Source organism: Cryptotermes secundus, unplaced genomic scaffold (assembly GCF_002891405.2).
Source record: "Cryptotermes secundus unplaced genomic scaffold, Csec_1.0 scaffold1765, whole genome shotgun sequence".
NCBI lineage: Eukaryota > Metazoa > Arthropoda > Insecta > Blattodea > Kalotermitidae > Cryptotermes > Cryptotermes secundus.
In genome coordinates, this window is record NW_019735486.1 from 28,715 (window position 1) to 49,195 (window position 20,481).

A 20,481-nucleotide genomic window follows, 5' to 3' on the forward strand; every position below is an offset into this window, starting at 1 on the left:
TTCGCACATTTTTTTCGTCAACGTCGAATTTTCTCCCTGCTGCTCGATTTCCGTGTTCTTGTGCGTAACGCACCACTTGAAGTTTAAATTTAGACGTATAACCTGCTCTTACTCGACCCATGTTTCACTCACAACTAACCAGGCAAGTCAAGTAAAGGCGAAAAGGTTATAACTCTCCCCCGCAATGCCTTTGTTCCGAGCGGTACCGTTATTTTCGCTAGTTGCGAACTTAGGAATGTTAAACGTTGCCAAATTTCGGAATAATTTCTACTCCTGAAATAATATTCCAAGAAAATTATTTTTTCTATAATTTCTGTCTGAAAATTGTGCTGCGGCCTATACACGCATGCGGCCTATACATGCGTAAATACGGTATTTCTAGTGTATATCCGTGCCAAATTTCATATACGTAGTTCCAGTGATGAATTAGTTTTACTATCAGGCCGAAAGTTAAATGCATTGTAGCGTGTAGACGCGTTACTTGGTAGCGATCGCAAACAAACAGGTTCCCACGGCAACGAATCATCACGCAACAACAGATGAACTATTGGAAGTGGACCGCGCCGAGGCCGTTGCTACGTAACAAGGCTGTAAACACGTTCCTCCAGCAACAGTTGAACTACAATAGAAGAGCTGTGTTTTCTACGTCGTCCGTGCAAAGGGGTTATAAACCGGACGAAATTAGAGCTTGGGTCGAATATCTCCATCATGACCCTGCGAGTCGTAGGAGGAGACGGAAAGGGAAATCTCAAATCTGAGACAGTAAAATGTGGTCGTGAGTACCAAGGGACTCGGATGCAAGAAAAACTGCGCTGGCAAGGGCCAGCAGCATATACAAAAGACAGAACCATCCTCTCGTTAGAGAGGGCGCCCACAAAACAAGACCATAACTGCCAAACAATAATAAATATATTGTCATGAGCCTGAGATGAGGCTCGAAACGAAGATTTACTGACCATCAGTCGCAATCTGACTATGACTTAACCCGTGTGAAGGCGGGGTTGAATACCTCCATCGTGACCCTGCAAGTCGTAGGAGGCAACGAAAAGGGAAGTCTCAAATCTGAGACAGTAAAATATGTGGCATGGTCGCGAGTACCAAGGGATTCGGACCCGAGAAAGACTGCGCTGGCAACTACACAAAAGACAGAGCGTTACTTATCACGTGACAGTATAATAAAATTTACAGGTGCATTTGCATTGCTATAAGGTAGTAATGTAGCATTTAACCCCATTTAGTGTGACAATGTACACTGTACTGGGGCATGTTCTTACATTATGCACAGTCATAAATAACTGCAAATATTTATTAGAAAATGAATTGCGGGGAACATACGGAAAATATTACTTTGAAGGTCATGGATGTCACTAACATTGTGCATCGGTATTATTCCATACATACAATACTTGCACAACAAAAAAATATGTAAGATTTGAGGCTTTCACGGCGGTGACTATGAAGAAAGCAGTCTTCTGGGATTTGGCACCGTGTATATGTGGTGTTAACCGACGTTTCGGAGGAACGTATCGCCCCCATCTTCAGGGTAGAAGAAAAAGTATAAGAATTCTGCAAGCGACAACACCGTGAGAAACGGTAAAGCAGACATATGTGGTGTTAACCGACGTTTCGGAGGAACGTATCGCCCCCATCTTCAGTTCATCCGAAACGTCGGTTAACACCACATATACACGGTGCCAAATCCCAGAAGACTGCTTTCTTCAACAAAAAAATAAATCGCAATTGTAACAGCAAGCTCTGGTTTCCCATATAGATATACAGCTCAGCGCTGCTGGTGAACAATGTAGAAAGAAGTACTGATTATGTACTAATATGCACTGTTGGCATCTAAATTCCAGATTCAAGAGGTACTTGAACTAATAATTCTATTATGGTTATTCACAAAAGAAGTCACATAGGCATCAACAACTTCGTTTACCTGAACTAGTCACAGCGCTTTTCATATAATTGTGATGTTGATGGGAAATGTGGCAGACAGCTGCTACCAAGATCTCAATTTGTAAAAAGTTTAACTACTATCCAATTAAACACCTCCAGTTCTCAATACAGCAAATGAATACTTCTGCAATCCTGGCACCTTGTAGTTCAGATGAACTTACTTGAATTTTAAATATGGGTAATACCAAATGGTTTGACCAATATCATTTTCCTCACACCTATCAGGAGAAAGTTCTTTGGAAGCTTCTGTAAAGAAGCGCAAATATTTCATCAACATCCCACACCTAAGTGGCATGCCACATTGTGTTTTTGAGACAGTTGTCATGAATCAGAACATCAGTTGGCTATTGTAGTTGCTTACATTGTATCAGTTGTGCTTGTCTAGAGACTTTTGATGATTTTGGTCATGTTTTGGCAATTCTGTATACTTTTTCCTTTCTTTGTCAGTCATGGCAGAAAGAAAAATGAAAAGTGGTGTGTGTGTGTGATATAGCTGGTGCTAGGAAATTTGAAAATTCTTACACTGGAGGTGAAGTATAATGTGAATAAATGCCATGAAAAGGATGATAGGCCAAACACAGTCAGTGATGCCCTGAATTTCCCGTGGTTGACTGATGTGACAATTTTGAAGGGCAAGGACGAGATCCTTGAACAGCTTTATGGCTGGCCTTCCATGAATTGTGCTGTTACAGTGAAACAATCTGACGGTGTCAGATGTCGAATAACTTCAAGTCTGGACTGACAACCTCACTCAACACTATGCATCACTAAGCCAGGACAATATTTATTTGAAAACCTTAAAGTTTTCTGACCATCGGAAGGAACAAAAGCCAGAAAGGGCAGTTACTGAGACAATTATAGCCTCGAATGGTTAGTTCCAAAGGTTCAGGGTAAGTGTAAACCTACATAATACTAAAGTGCAAGGTGAAATTGCTAGTTTGGACGTCAATGCAACCAGTGATTTTCAGATGTATTGACAACAGAGTTTATTGCTCTCACCAAGGTTTCAATGTTGAAGAGACTGAGCTTAAAAAACGAATTTTCAAGGAGGAGAAAACAGTGACAGGGTTCAAAGCTGCAAGAGACTTTGTTCTTGGGTGAAAATGCATCTGGGGACTTGAAGATAGAGTCTTAGGTCGTTTGATTTGTCTCATTTTGGTCCGTCACACTACTAATTACAGAATGGATAATTTTCAGTCCAGTGTGACATACAAGTTTACAACACTTCAGTCTTTTTCACCTTACATGTTTTGATTCAAAAGAATCATCCTCAGAGGTGCACCACTACGATCAGGAAACACTGTCACATAAGATGTTTTAACCATATGCACTTATGGTATGAATAATGCTCACTATATAAATTTTGTTATTTACGCACTTGGTTTTGGTGTGTGTCCCAGGCATTCACGATGGCACTTCTTGAAGCGTAGACTTGCGTATGATGTTGTTTCTTTTAGGCGTAATGCTGGGTATTCTGACTGGGATTTTCCACTGCATGCAATATGATATTCACTTTTCATACATTAGCCCCCCAATGTATTTAAAATTTTATTAAAATTTTCTTTTGCATGTAAAAAATTAGTTATTATGTTAAAATATCGTGAGCCGATATTGGGTCATGTTGTTTTCCTCATGATGGTGGGAGATGTCGTTTATTTCTCTTGATATTATGTTCTTATTATTAGTCGTTCCTCCTTGCCAGTGCTCCAGGCTATGTCCACCATTTTTGTGGTGTTCACCCAAATATTACAATTGTGATTTTGCTCTGCAACAATACCTTATTCCTGCAGCCTATGGGTCAGATTAATGCAGCCTTCAAGACTTATTACCTAAGGAGAAACTTTATTCTGAGCAAAACAGATAGAGAAGAAGCCCCTAACCTTCAGGAGTTTTGGAAGGGATGTAAACATCTTTCAAGTGGTTAAAAGGATTGTTGTTTGTTGGGAAGAAGCCGGAAAATCCTATTTGAAATGAATGTGGCGAAAATTGTGCCCTCAATTCGCTGAAGACTTCAATGAATTTGCAGTAGCAGAGACTGTGAATGTCAGTGAAGAAATGGTTCCCACTGGTTAATCACTGGCCCTTGAGGTGGATGTAGAGAGTATTTTCAGTTGCTTCAGTCCCATTGCTAAGGAACTACACAACGAAATCTTGTTGCCTTATAGGAGAGGGAGAAAGAGGAGAGGCCCAGCAGACTACTGAGATTCCTCCCAAAGCAAAACTTGACTACCATAGATTGACTGAGCTTTCCCAGCATACTGATGCTGCAATGAATGTCTTAGACTATGGACCCTAATGTCAAAAGGGTAAAAACATTAATAGAGGAATAACAAATCTCCTTGCTGGTTACAAAGTCTACAGGGAGAAGGGAAGAGCAACAGCCCAGCCCACCTTCGACATCTTCTGCAGAAAGATTAAGACAGCAACAACCATGGGCGCTTAGATCATTTTAAATTCTGCCAGCCACTTCCCAGGATTCTTCAGTTGTAAGAGTTTTAACTGCTGGGTAGCCATCCCATGGCAGTTCATGGCAAGAATCAAAATAAAAAGCAAACAAATTACAGTTTATATATTGAGTTGTTAAGAAAGAACAATGTGGTGAAAAGACATTAAATAACGCAAAAACTTGGAGCATTGTCAGTTACTGAACCCAGAACCATAGGCCTATACAGAACACTGTCCTTTTTCAGTTTGCGAAGTTGTATAGGAATCCAGCACACATAAATTTTGAAGCTATGGTCAGAACAAATTAACTTTTTCATTATTCACTTCTGTATATTTTCAAATCCATCTACAGTCCAATGCATAATAGTGCATATGAAGCAGTGTACTGTCATATACACTTAACAATATGTTTGATTACTTTTCTTATACAGATAGACACACTTGCTACCCATCACTCCGGCATTGGAATGCAATACTTTTATGCTGCTAACATAAAGACTTCTTCCATTATATATTTTAATATCTTGTGATAGTCAGGCATAACCAACAGAAATATGTGTGGCTATAAGTGCATCAGTGAACAAGAGTTGAAAGATGTACTCCAATTTCAGATACACTTGGTCCTTGCCATAGAAATGTTCAACAAATAAACACCCACATAGGAATGCATTTCCATAAGAAACAATTACAGTGTTTCTTGGCAGAATACTGAATGCATTTGGAATAATCAAAAAATGAACTTAGGTTCACTAGTTGGTATGATGGATGGGAAGCACTCAGGGCTACTGGGTGCAGTGAGTTGTTGACTCAATGGCAGTGTGAATGCTCACACAACTAATAGTTTTGACTTATGAATCGGACTTTGCAACATAACTCATCTGTAATCCCAGAATCAAATTTACAAGTATATAAAATTTCCAGCACATTCTTTGCAATACTGCATTTGCATTCACCCTCAAGTTCATTTATTGCTGCAACATATAGTGTTGCAGAACTTGTCATACTATATAGTATAACACTCCCTAATCATAAGTAATTCTCTTAAATATGCATTGTATTGACCAATATTTAAAAGATCTTAACAACCCACAGTTTATATCATGTACCAATAGTTTCATGAGCCATTTATAAAAATTATAAAATCTGATTTAGAAAGTTTAGTGAAAAGTATATGGCCAATACTGACTAAAATAAAATTTGTCTCACAATATAAAGTGTAGGCCACCACCCAAGGATTACATCAAAATCTGTTCATTGCATTCAGAGATAAAACAGGTGGACACACATGATTTCCCTACTAAATGCTCATTTTATGCACTCTGTGTAAAGAATACATAATGTTGAGTCAGATCATAATTGTCTGGTTATACTTAGTCATCTGTTGGTATTATGCCACAGGTATGTGCGAGGCTGTCTCCAGAGCTGTGATGATGCTGATGCTTGTAACAGGGCCCCCATGTTACAAACATCTCTTGGGCTGCTGGCATTGTGCTCCATTACACTGATGGCCAGGTAATATGAGTCACATAAACAATGTGACACTCACCACACAAAACATGATGGAGTGTAAGAACTTCCCACAGCTAGAGCCTGATGGGACCTCTAGAATGCTTCATACAAAACAGTGCTTGAAGTCAGAAGATAAACTTGACTTGTGTTAAGGGGAAACACATATTGCAAATAATAGCATGAATCCTTAAGTCCAAAAAGAAAGAAGTCACCAATGAAGATGAAATGAGCTTATTCCCAAAAATCAGTCTGCTGCTGGCATATCACTGTTATAATATATATTTTAAATTGCAAACTATAGAACCATCAGGGATCTGTCTGTTAGAAAGTTCTGTTTTAACTGACCAGTACAGAGAAAGTTACTAGGCCCAAGGATAATGGCAATACCGAAGTTCTGACATAAGTAAACAGAAACAGTAATAATGATTGGTAAGCTGACTGAAGTAAGAAGGGAGAAATGGAAATATAATATTGGAAATATTTACCGATGAATTTGCTTAAGTAATCGCAGAAAAACTACAGGAATGACTGGTGACCGGTAATTATGGTTGAGTGGGTAGCACTCTTGCTGCTTTGTATTCAGAAGATCCCATGTTCAAATCTTGGCCTGGAAGCCAGCTCTCATGCAAGTTTTCTTGTGGATTTCCTGTTCCTCCATGCAAATGAAAGGATAGTATCTCAAATTAGGCTATGACTGCTTCCTTCCAAATCCTTTGCAATTCATTACTCACTAAGTACCCTACCATCTGATGCTATATGGTCAAGGCTACTGACATCTTTGTCAGACAAACCATAGAAAATGAATATTAACTTATTTTACTTACTTAAGCTTAGAGAAATTGCATATTAACTGGTAGCCTGATTAAGCAGAAGAGCAATAAGAGTGACTGGTGATACTAACTGGATGAATATAGAAAGATGACAACAATAGTGGTGATCAGACTTATGTAGCAGACAGAAATGCTAATACAGACTTGTTTTCTAAGAGAGCAGAGTGAAATGGCAATATTAGCTGGTAAGATGACTAAGTAAACAGACAGGAATACCTGTCCTATGGACTTGTGACTTTGTGCTGTGACTGTTCAATAATACCTCTTCATACTTCTTTGCACTTTGAACTCCATACTTTTGCTATGAGTCCAACTGATATGGTAATGTTGAGTGGTAGATTCATGCATTTATAAGCAACAAAAGAGAAACACCAAATTATTCATCACCCTTTTATTTGTACATGGTAGGAGGACAGTTGGCTGTCGGTTGCTCCTCATGCCTGTCTGTCTACCTGCATAAGAATTAGGTGGCCATGGAAAATGGCTGTCTTCCTTCACCAAGTGCTGTTATGTAATAAAACCATTTTTGGTAGTAAATGATTTTACCACTCATGTCTAATTTAGAAGTATGTATACAAACAGGTATAAAAAGAATGTAACAACAGTCTCAGGTAAGCAGTGACCCCNGTAGTGATGTGTATGACATAAATGAAGAACTATTTGCCATGGTAGAAAACAAACTTCATGTAAGTGGACCAACAGAAGGCCTCTAATTTGTATTAAGAGATTACATGAAATATCATCTATTTATGACAGTCTCACTCTTACAAACATACACGTATTTTTCTGCACGTATAGGAGCGTTATTCTCATCACTGATCTGCAGAAGTACAGATAAAAATTATACATTACAACTAAATAAATTATGTAGGATATTTTAAAGATAGTATCTTATTGCTGCAACTGGTATTGATAACACTGTAATTAGGTTGGCAGCACATTGCTATGTAGCTACAACATGCAGCAATCTCTGATAGGATGCTCCTGCCATGCCTTCTATTCAGGAATTCTCTATACTATGGTATGCTGGTGAAACCCCAGTAAAACGTTTCAATGTCAAGCTAAAATGTAAGGAACACCACTGACTAGTGCCTTCTCATTATAAAAATTGTACACTTCATTTGTTCAAAAATGTAAGAAACATAAACAACTGATATCAACATGACACAACCATATTACAATTAATGTATTTTTTTTTTTGCCTTAAGAATAAACGCTGGTAACAGTACTGCACCATAACATCTGTATAAGTAAGTCATGACTGGCACTGGGTCACAGTATGCTCACTGGCTGCATGCCACCAGGCTCAACCTCACTGTTCAACTCCATGTACTTGCCAAATTCTGTTGATGACAAGGAATGTGTGGACAATAGGAGAGGTTCTCTCACATAAGCACAGGCGGCTGCATCAGTCTGTGACATGAACTTCATGGGGACAGAACATTTTCTGAATGTAATGTTTGGCAACCCCATCTCTAGCTGTTCTGCGTAATCATCCATCTGGACAGACGCCAGAGGCACATCCAGGCATGGTGAGATGAGCCGTGGATTATTGGCAACAAATTCAACAATTTCAGACACTTGGGGACGCCGTTTGTGATCAAAATTCCAGCAAGATCGAATCAGACCTTCCCTGTATTAGAAAGGAAAATGGCAACACATTTTATTACTGTACCAATTATTACTTCAAAAATAGTTTCCTGTTTCATTCAACATCCATATTATCATCATAAGCCCAATAATAAAGTTTTGATTCCCAATGAAAATTACATTACATTTCACTTGTGGGCAAGTACAAATCAGATTTTGTACCAATATTATTTTCTGCTTTGCCTGGTCTGCCCTTAGTGAAAAGTTGATTATTTTCTTCATAACATGATTATTTTGGTGTAGTGGCATTTATTGTGATACTATTTATCAAGATGATCGTAATCATCTTTCACAGTAATATATGCTTGATTGATCTGTAATGGCTATTAAAATTTTTTTCCATAAAGCTGAATTTTAATATTAATTCTGGAATCCTAACAAAACTCGAGCTTGTGAAAGACATCCTTTCTTCCAGTTTATTCTGTAATACATGCTCTATATTTTAAGTTATTCCTCCTCCCATCTACCTCACTTTCAGCCTACTATAACATTTCTAAGGAGATCAATACTTACAGCTGAGGCTTGACTCCTGCTGGAATGGGGAGTGTGTTTCCATTCTTGACATGCTCAAGCACCTGACTGTTGCTCATTCCTTGGAATGGGAAGCTCCCAAACGTGATAATCTCATACAGGAGAACACCATATGACCAGACATCTGAACTTGGTGAAAACACGCCCAATTCCAGGCTCTCTGGTGCCATCCACCGCACTGGCAGCATTCCTCAACAGAAATAAATCATAACTTTCTCTGGTTCAACATGGATGGTAATGAACAAAGTTGAAAAATAATCAAGTGCTTTGTCAACCAAATATTGCACACTTACAAGCCGTGCAAGCTAGCTTTGTTCAATGTTCAATTTATTTACATTCAGTAAATCCAGATACAGGTAGATAACATAGGATATGGAACAAGTCAAATACAATATCAATACAATGACATCTGTAAAATAACAATCTAATTGAAAAATTAATAAGATTACAAATTACATAAATATAAGTTAATTGTACTTATGTATCACAATTTGAGCCTGTTAACAGAAACAATGCTGATGATAACGTCACTAATAAGTAATAAGACTATAAATTATGTAGATACAAGTTAATTACAGGTATACCTATGAATCACAATTTGAGCCTGTTGTCAAAATCAATGTCAATGAGTACATCATTTAACAGTTATAAAATATGTAAGTACAAGTAAGTAAAAGCAAGGAAGCAAGCAAGCAATCTCCATTCATACATTCATAGGCAATCCATAGTTCCCCAAAGGGAGACCTGTGAATACAATAAAATACAGTCAAAAATGGCAAGCAGGACAACATAGATAAAAATATTCTTCCAATGAGTGTAATTTAATTACTTACTTACTTACTTATTCATGGAGCTGAGCCCTTCTGGAGGAGCCCCAAATTCTGCAGCTATTCAAGAATTTCCCGGCATTTTATGGAACCCGAAGGTTCATTACCGTGTTCACAAGAGCCCTCAGCTGGTCCCTATCCTGAGCCAGATCAATCCAATCCATACCATCCCATCCTATCTCTCTAAGATCCATTTTAATATTGTCCATCCACCTACTCCTTGGTCTTCCCAGTGGACTCTTTCCTTCTGGCTTTCCCACCAATATCCTATATGCATTCCTCATCTCCACCATTCATGCTACATGCCCTGCTCACCTCATCCTCCTTGACTTGATCATTCTAATTATACTTGGAGAAGAGTACAAGTTATGAAGCTCATCACTATGCAGTTTTCTCCAACCTGCTGTCACTTCATCTTTCTTCAGTCCAAATATTCTCCTCAACACCCTGTTCTCAAACACGCTCAGTCTATGTTCCTCCCTTATTGTCACAGACCAAGTTTCAGACCCCTACAGAACCACAGGCAAAATTATAGTTTTGTATATTCAAATTTTTATGTTTTTGGTCAGCAGACGAAAAGACAGAAGGTTCTGGACTGAATGGTAGCAAGCATTACCTGAGTTCAATCTCCTCTTAATTTCCTCCTGAATCAGGTTTTGATCTGTTATTGTTGTTTCAAAATATCTGAATTGTGCCACATTTTCAAAACATCTGTTTCCTATCTTTATAACATGATTTTGCCCTGCATTTTGGTGATGAGACAGCAATATATACTTAGTTTTCTCAGTGTTTACTTCTAGACCAACCTCCTTACTTGCGTCAATTACAGTTGTGTGTTTTTCTTTATGGTATCTACATTATCACGGAGCAGATTCACATCATTGGCATAGACCAACAGCTGATGTGTCCCATTTAATTTCAGTCCCACCTGGTTTCCCTGGACCTTCCTAATGGCATAGTCTAAAGCAAAGTTGAAAAGGAGTGGTGATAAAGCATCTCCTTGTTTTAGACCATTCTGGATAGGAAATTTATCATACAAATGTTTACCTACACTGACTTTACTACACGTTTCGTTTAAACACATTTTAATCAACCTAACTAGTTTCATGGGTATGCCAAACTCTATCAGAATATTGTACAATACTTCGCTCCTAACTGAATCATAGGCTTTCTTGAAGTCTATAAATAGCTGATGTAGCTGAATAGCTCTCATTGTACTCCCATTTTTTCTCCAATATCTGACGAGGGCAAAAGATCTGATCTGTAGTTGATCTGTTACATCGGAACCAACACTGATGATCCCCGATAATTTCATCTATATATGGACTTAACCTTGAGAGAAGAATATATAATTTAATTACTGGTATACAATTATTTTATTTCATTGGCTATAATTTATTTATTCATTCATTCCTTCTTTCATTTACACTCATTGAGCCTTGCTTAGCTGGTAAACTAAAATAAACAGTCACAACAAAACAGATTATATGGCTTGCCTGGGTACAATTAGACAAACACACTCAAACATATATTGTTCAGATATGCAACGTGTGACTTCAAGCATGCATCAAACTATCAACGAACAACATTGCAATAATCAAGTATGAAATATACTGCCATTCATTAAGCATGTAATGAACCAGGATCTTTACTCAATATTGTGGTTAAAATATTCCTCCAGTAAGTAAAATGAATTTAGGAGTAGAAATCTTTTTAAAGCAAATTTAAATTGTTTAATATCATGAGCTATGTTCTCTATGCTAGAAGGGAGGCTGTTAAAAACCTTGATACCAAAATAATATGTTCTTTTTTGGAATGCTGATAAACTGCATGTAGGATGGTGAAGGTTATTGTTGTTGTTATTGTCATATATCTCACCTATACACTGGAGGTTGTCAGTCTGATTTTCACAGGTTATTTTGTCTGCGGTTTTACATGATTTCACTTGGTCCGCCAAGAGAAACAGGGTGCACTCACTTTTTCCTTATCCCCTCCACTTTGTTGTGCACAAACATTCTCTACTTTTATTTTGTAACTATATGCAGCTGATACAGTATCATCTAAAAAACTACAAATAAATAAATGCTGAAAGTATTCATATTTTAGGGGTTGAAGAGTCAGATTTACCTTTCCTATTAAACTTGTAGTAGTCACTCTCATACATTGGGCGTGTCAAGCCAAAGTCACCAAGCTTCACAATCCTGGATGCATTGACCAGACAATTTCTGGATGCCACATCCCTGTAAAATATCATGAATGCTCAGCACATGTTACAGAGATCTGCCTTACTAGGGTATACTTAAGGGCTATCAACACAACAGCTGGTAACAAACAAATAATAAAACGTTTAACATTTGGGTTATTTTATTTTCATCCCACTACATACGAGTATTTTGATCTATCAAGACCATCATAAGATGGTTTTTATGAATTACAAATCAATACTGAATTATTAAAATGAATCCATTTTTTACATTTATGAGTAATATTATGATCTAAATTTTAATTTTAAGTTCAAGTTCTGTGTGAGATATGTCTTGAATACTGATAAATTTAAAAATGGATCCACTTTAATAATTCAATAATGACATACATAACTTATAAAGAACATTAGATGATGATCTTTACAGATCAAAACATGTAGTGGAACAAAAATAAAATAATCTGAATATTAAAGGTTTTAATATCAGATTATAATCAACTGCTGTGTTGATGGCCCCTAAGTATACCTTTGTTACACGATACACAACAGGATGCAGAAAATAAAGCTCTACATGGCTGTCTGCCAGTCAAGATAATGGAAAGAGACTAGACTACGTGTAAATATAATGTGCAATGATATCTTAACATCCATGTATTTATCGCCGGTCAATATTGCAACACTTGTTTATTTACTATAACATTTTAATTTCTTTTAATATTTTACACTTTGACGCTATATGTTTCGGCCCCAAACAGCTATCTTCAGGTGTCTTGATATGTTACAAATATTTTATTAAATTATGTTACAACTGCTATACTATGTTATTCCGTGTTAGAATCACATGTTGTAGTTCTCTTTTCAAGGTAAAACATGATAAAAGCCATTAAAATTTCTATTATACCCACGTTATTTTGGTGGATTCTATTTCACCTCATATGGGGTGTCATCCATTGTTCATAAATGTATGTCTGTCCGAGGTGTTTTGTTTCGGCAGCTTGCCCTTCATGTGCATAGCCTACTTTTCAGTTATTACTGCCATCTGTAATTTATAAGATCCCTAGATTAATGTTGTTTTCTCATTGTTTCCTATTGTCATTGTGTTATGTTTGTTTACTTTTTACTCACATGCCCCTGGTTTGCGTATTTCCTCCACAGTGTGTGGTGTCTTTACTGGTGCAGATGCAGTGTGTTTGTGCCTGTATTTATATGCCGTGGTTGTGAGGAGTGGGGAGAGATGAGGGAGGGTATAGTGTTATGTTGTGTAATGTTGTATAGTATTTCAAATATAGGGTTGTATGTGTTGATGTTTGTGTCATTCATATGTAAATCTTTTTTACTGGTTTTGTAAATATGGTATTTCTCAAGTGTATTTACATATTTTCCTTTTCTCCCCATTGTTATGATTTCCATGGTGTCTGCTATTGTGCCATGTGTGTCCAGTGTTCAGTATGTGACTTGAATATCCTGAGTTACTATTGTTACTTTTTATGTCGTGAATGTGTTCTTTATATCAGGTCTTGAATATTCTTCCTGTATGCCCGACATATTTCAATGAGCAATCTAAACATTTCATTTGATAAATTCCCACTTCTATTATACTTATCTATTTGTGGCTGTGGCTTTAGTATATTTTGTATTGTGTTCCGCATACAGAAGACCACTTTCATATCTGTATCTCGAAAAAGCTTTATGTTTGTTCTTACTTCCTTACCACTGTACGTGAAGGCAACCCACTTCGTTTTTTGTTGCTGCAAGTCTGCATGTGTACTTTGTTTTAGTTTTTTCTGAGGGGGTATGTTGTTGATTAAATTAAAAGTAACACAGATGGAGGTACACAAATATGAATCCCATAGCCCTGAATCTACATGCTACAATAAAACTACATAAATAAAAGCACACCCATTAGACCTATAATCAACTGGAAAAAATGCACCTGATTAAAATTTGTCAAAACAACTATCAAAAACATTAAACAATTACTTACAATTACCATATACATACAATGTTCGTAATCCCATACATCTAATGACAGACCTAAAAGACATCGTGCTCAACAAGGACATGAAATTTTTTGCTCATCTGATATAGAAAATATGTATACAACATACCGAAAATGGGTATTAAAACATAATAAATATAACACTAGAAAATTTAGGAACCAAGATGAATGTACAAAAAGAAATCATGCAAATGTTAAAACAGTGATCAAACAAAATTATTTCCAGTTTGGCCAAGAATATTACAAACAAACAGACGGACTGTCAATGGGAGCTCCAACATCATCAATACTGGCAGAAACATACATACAACATATGGAGCACATACAAATCTATCCCATCCCAATAAAGCATCAAATAATTGCATATTTTGAATATGATGTTGACGACACATTGATATTTATTTTGATCGCATATATATATATATGTATGTATACGATCAAAATAAAACAAATATTGATCACACAATGAATGAGTTCAATGAAGCACAACCAACCATAAATTTTACCATGGAGAAAGAAGAACATCAGTCTATCAATTTCCTGGATCTAGTAATATATCAAAATGACAAAAATTTTGAATATGCAATAAAGACTGATATTATAATACTAAATGGTTCATGCCACCCACAAGAAAATCAAACTATCTGGCATTAACTATTTCTTTATTGCTGGTGGGGTGGGACTAAGTCCCTTGTACTGTGGCCACTTCTGGCCTATTGTACCAGCCCCAGATGATAGGTGAGGGTGATTGTGGATCAATTGGTGGAATGAAGATTGGCAGGGGAAACCAAAGTACTCAGAGTAAACCTGCCCCAGCGCCACTTTGTCCACCTCAAATTCCACTTGACCAGACCCAGGATCGAACCCAGGACACTGCGGTGGGAAGCCCTAACCGTTTGAGCTATGTTGTGGCCCACCAGTAACTATTTACTAAACTGATTCTATAAATATCCTTTAACAGGAAAGGCAAAAGACATAGAAATGAACACCATTCTAAATATACCACATAATAATGAGTAAGACATAAATTTAATCAGCATCATACCCCCTCAGAAAAAACTAAAACAAAGTACACATGCAGACTTGCAGCAACAAAAAACGAAGTGGGTTGCCTTCACGTACAGTGGTAAGGAAGTAAGAACAAACATAAAGCTTTTTCGAGATACAGATATGAAAGTGGTCTTCTGTATGCGGAACACAATACAAAATATACTAAAGCCACAGCCACAAATAGATAAGTATAATAGAAGTGGGAATTTATCAAATGAAATGTTTAGATTGCTCATTGAAATATGTCGGGCATACAGGAAGAATATTCAAGACCTGATATAAAGAACACATTCACGACATAAAAAGTAACAATAGTAACTCAGGATATTCAAGTCACATACTGAACACTGGACACATATGGCACAATAGCAGACACCAGGGAAATCATAACAACGGGGAGAAAAGGAAAATATTTAAATACACTTGAGAAATACCATATTTACAAAACCAGTAAAAAAGATTTACATATGAATGACACAAACATCAACACATACAACCCTATATTTGAAATACTATACAACATTACACAACATAACACTATACCCTCCCTCATCTCTCCCCACTCCTCACAACCACGGCATATAAATACAGGAACAAACACACTGCATCTGCACCAGTAAAGACACCACACACTGTGGAGGAAACACATAAACCAGGGGCATGTGAGTAAAAAGTAAACAAACATAACATAATGACAATAGTAAACAATTAGAAAACAACATTAATCTAGGGATTAATGCCGAAACAAAACACCTAGGACAGACAAACATTGATGAACAATGGACGACACCCCATGTGAGGTGAAATAGAATGCACCAAAATAACGTGGGTATAATAGAAATTTTAATGGATTTTATCTTGTCTTACCTTCAAAAGAGAACTACACTGGTCTAGTGGGATTTGTGGTGGGAAAGTGGCACTGGGACAGGTTTTCTCTGAGTACTCCGGTTTCCCCTGCCAATCTTCATTCCACCAAATTTTCCATCATCATACTCACCCGGGGCAGGCTACAATAGGCCAATCAGTGGCCGCCGTACAGAGTAGACCCAGTTGGACTCCACCCCCCACTAAGTGTATTAAAAAAACACAGTGTAGCAGTTTTAACATACAAGGGTTGGATAAAAAGTAGTGGCAACACTGCTGTAACATGAAAGATGTGCATCAGGTGGCACTATCGCCGTCTGTAGCTGATAGCAGAAGTTCAGTTGAAGTAGTGCAGTGAGTGGCTTTGGTTGTGTTTCATTGAGTTGCATTGTGCATCGTCCTGAAGTGCAGGATCCCAGTTCAAGCTCCCAGACAACATGTTTCCGAAACAAGAACAACGTTCCTGGATAAAAATTGAAGTTGCACAAGGTCATAGTGCACAAAACTGTTATCAGGGACTACAAGAAGCATGTAGTGATGCTGCTTTGCCATATCACACAGTGGCACGATGGGTGAAATTGTTCCATGAAGGGAGGGATGCCATTCAGGACAGCAGTCATTCAGGACAATCACACAATTCAACTTCTTGCTTCTATGCTGGATGTTGATTATCATTTGGGTGCGCAGGAGTTAGCTACCGAGGTAGGCATATTTCACAAAACAGTGCTCCACATTCTGCATGATAAATTTGGATACCACAAAACTGCAGTGCGTTGGGTACCCCATACACTGTCTGAAGTGCAACAATGGCAACGTTATGCAATTGCACAGAACTTGTTGGACCGGTACCAGATGGAAGGTGATGACTTCCTTGGAAGGATTGTCAGTCTGAATGAAACTTGGGCTTACTCATACGAACCGCACTTGAAGCAACAATCAAATAAATGGAAGCATTCTGGCTCTCCTCGTCCAAAGAAAGTGCACCCTACACAGAGTAATGTGAAGGTGATGTTCACTGTGGCATATGACATTGATGGAGTGATACTGCACCACACTGTACCTCAACGACAGACAGTAAACGCTGCCTACTACTGAAATTTCCTGCATAATCATTTTCATCCAGGACTCATGAGAAAGCGAGACAGTTGTTGGTAACGAACCCCTTCATCCTTCATGACAATGCAAGGTCTTATATTACTGATGCTGTCAAGGATCTCCTTCGCCGCTGGCAATGGGAAATACTGCAACATCCGCCATACTCACCCGATATGAGTCTGTGTGATTATGATCTATTTGCCAAAATGAAAGAACCACTACAAGGGGCATGTTACAACACAAGAGACGGGATTATTCACTGCTGGACATCAACAGAAGTGGATGCACGAATGGTGTACAACGCCTTCCACAAATTTGGCAGAAGGTGGTACACATGGGGGGCGATTATATTGAAGGAATGTAAGTGTGTTTACCTCAGGTAATAAAGTCATTTCAGAACTACAGAGGTGTTGCTACTAATTTTAATCTGACCTTTGTAACTTAATAAAATATTTGTAACATACCAAGACACCTGAAGATAGCCGTTTGGGGCTGAAACATGTAGTGTCAATGTGTAAAATGTTAAACTAAAATTAAAATTAAGTAGTGAATAAACAAATGTTGCAATATTGACAGACGGTAAATACAAGGATGTTAAGTTAAACAATTGCAAAAGGATGCTGAAATACAGAAGTGCAATGATATACCAACATAGATGTATATTAATAAGAACAGATCAGTACAGATCTAAATAAAATGGGACTAGAAAATTTTGGTACAGATTTCCAGTACTAAAATTCATTCAGGTTTGTAAAAGGTCTGAGAGATAAGACATGAGAGGTACACACTCAATCATGGAGGTGAGCCCTTCTTGATAAACTGCCAATTGTGCAACTACTCAAGAATTTTCCAACATTTATGGGACCCAAAGGTTCAATACCATGTTCACAAGAGCCCTCCACTGGTCCCTTTCCTGAGCCAGATCAATCCAATCCATATTATCTCATCCTATCCCTCTAAGATTCATTTTAATATTGTCTACCCACCTATGCCTTGGTCTTCCCAATGGTCTCTTTCCATCTGGCTTTCCCACCAATATCCTATATGCATTCCTCTTCTCCCCCATTCATGCTACATTTCCTGCCCATCTCAACCTCCTTGACTTCATCATTCTAATTATACTTGGAGAACAGTACAAGTTATGAAGCTCCTCATTATGCAGTTTCGTCCAACATCCTGTAACTTCATCTCTCTTCGGTTTCAATATTCTCCTCAACACCCTTTCCTCAAACATCCTCAGTCTATGTTCTCCCTTGATGTCAGAGACCAAGTTTCACACCCATTTAGAACCACAGGTAAAATTATAGTTATGTATATTCTAATTTTTATGTTTTAGGACAGCAGATGAGGAGACAAAAGGTTCTGGACTGAATGGTAGCAAGCATTACCTGAATTCAATATCCTCTTAATTTCCTACTGATCCGGTTTTGATTTGTTATTGTCATTCCCAAATATCTGACCTATGCTACATTTTCAAAAAATCTGTTTCCTATCTTTATGTCATGATTTTTCCTGGATTTTGGTGACGAGACAGCAACATATACTTAGTGTTCTCTGTGTTTACTTCTACATTTGACTGTGTCAACCACAAAATATTACTAGAAAAGTTAATATTTTATGGAATAGAAGGGAAATTTAAGTCACTTATAGAATCATATCTAATGGATAGATACCAAAGAGTTGTAATAGGAAACAAATTCGACAGTAGAAGCTTTTCCGAATGGGAGGTAATCAAATGTGGTGTACCTCAGGGATCAATCCTTGGCCCACTATTTTTTCTGTTTTACATTAATGACTTACCTTCAATAAGCAATAAGAAAAATAAAACAGTACTTTTTGCAGATGACACAAGTATTATAATAACTGACGTAAATAAATTAGAACTTGAAATTAATCTCAAACAAACTTTAAAAGATATTGACACATGGTTTAATGCTAATTTACTTGCTTTAAATTTTAAAAAATCTCAATATATTGAATTTCGTTCCAAGAATTGTTATAATATTACCCCAATGACCATAGATGATGAAATAAAATTACCAAAGGTGAAAGAAACTAAATTTCTAGGACTAATTATTGATGATACCATCACATGGAAACAGCATATTAACTATGTTATCAATAAAATTGCAAGGTCATGTTATGCGTTGAGAAACATAAAGCATTTTATCCCATTAGATACATTAAAGGTAATTTATTTTGCACACATTCACTCCATTTTAAGATATGGCATAATTTTCTGGGGTAACGCTTCCTATGCCAGCAATGTCTTTAGACTACAAAAGAAGGCTATGAGAATTATTGCAAATTTTGGTCCAAGAGAATCATGTAGACATCTATTTGAGAAATTCGAAATACTGTCATTCTATTCCCAATTCATATACTCATTGATTTTATTCACGATTAATAATGATCATCTTTTTAATGCTATTACCATGATTCATGAACATAAAACCCGAACTCATAATAATCTATATTTGCCTTCTGTGAACCTGACAAAGTATAGTCAGAGTGCATATGTAGCGGGTATTAAAGCCTTCAACCATTTACCTCAAACTTTAAAAGAGTTGACTTTGGATGTACCAAATTTTAAGAGAGCACTGAAGAGATTTTTACTTCATCACTCCTTTTATTCCATGAAAGAATACTACCAACAGAAATGGGTATAATGTGTAATGTAAGAGAACACACAGATCGTGACGACAAATGAACTGATATAGAAATATGTCATAAACTACAAATTACGTAATTATCCTGTTTTATTTGTCTTGATGGGTATTACATCTTGTATGATAGTTTGAAGAACATGTTTGAACAAGTGTCTGTTAACCATTTTATTATTACTGTGAAGTTGCATATGTGATCATGAATTATATTTTGGTGAAATATGCACGGTATGTGTATGACCATGTATTGTAGCATGTTGGCTTGCATGCTTTTGATTTCTGTTATTAACTAAGTTGCACCTGAAGTTGTCAACTATTTTTATGCTTATTTTATATTATATGACTAATCTATTGCTTTTGGTTGTTTTAATAAGTGAATTTTGGATGATAACTGTCTCTTTTATATGCATTCTAATTTGGCGCACTTGATTAATGGAATGAGTAATGAATGAACGTCTTAATGGAAATTTTAATGTGTATTATAAGTATTTACCTCATTTAATTGCAATATTACTGTATTATTGTATAGATATTGTGTATTCTAACTTGACTTGTTCCATATCCTATGGTGTCTCACCTGTACTGGATTTACGGAATGTAAATAAATTCAATTCAATTCAACTTACTAGCGTTAATTAAAGTTCGTGTGTTTCTCTTTCTGGTATCTATATCATTACCCAGTAAATTCACATCATCGGCATAGACCAACAGCTGACGTGTCCCATTTAATTTCAGTCTCACCTGGTTTTCCTGAACCTTTCTAATGACATATCCTAAAGCAAAATTGAGAAAGAGTGGCGATAAAGCATCTCCTTGTTGTAGCCCATTCTGGATAGGGAAATTATCAGATGAATAT

General features: G+C 37.0%; 2 protein-coding genes across 19 annotated transcripts in view; one reads left to right on the forward strand and one right to left on the reverse strand.

Moving 5' to 3' along the window:
* Nucleotides 1-8,035, forward strand: part of LOC111869464 — a 22,482-nt gene extending 14,447 nt beyond the window's left edge. The window contains exons 4-5 of the mRNA XM_023861024.2: nt 5,800-5,913; nt 7,949-8,035. Of these exons, the coding sequence (XP_023716792.1) occupies nt 5,800-5,913; nt 7,949-7,979 (145 nt within the window). The 3' untranslated portion in view covers nt 7,980-8,035. The remainder of the gene's footprint in view (nt 1-5,799; nt 5,914-7,948) is intronic.
* LOC111869462 (gamma-aminobutyric acid type B receptor subunit 1) overlaps nt 7,428-20,481 on the reverse strand; it is a 61,373-nt gene continuing 48,319 nt past the window's right edge. For all 18 annotated transcript variants that reach the window (XM_023861014.1, XM_023861009.1, XM_023861005.2 and 15 more), the window contains 3 exons: nt 11,876-11,988; nt 8,904-9,111; nt 7,428-8,373 (listed from right to left, as the gene is read on the reverse strand). In XM_023861014.1, the coding sequence (XP_023716782.1) occupies nt 8,013-8,373; nt 8,904-9,111; nt 11,876-11,988 (682 nt within the window). In that variant the 3' untranslated portion in view covers nt 7,428-8,012. The remainder of the gene's footprint in view (nt 8,374-8,903; nt 9,112-11,875; nt 11,989-20,481) is intronic.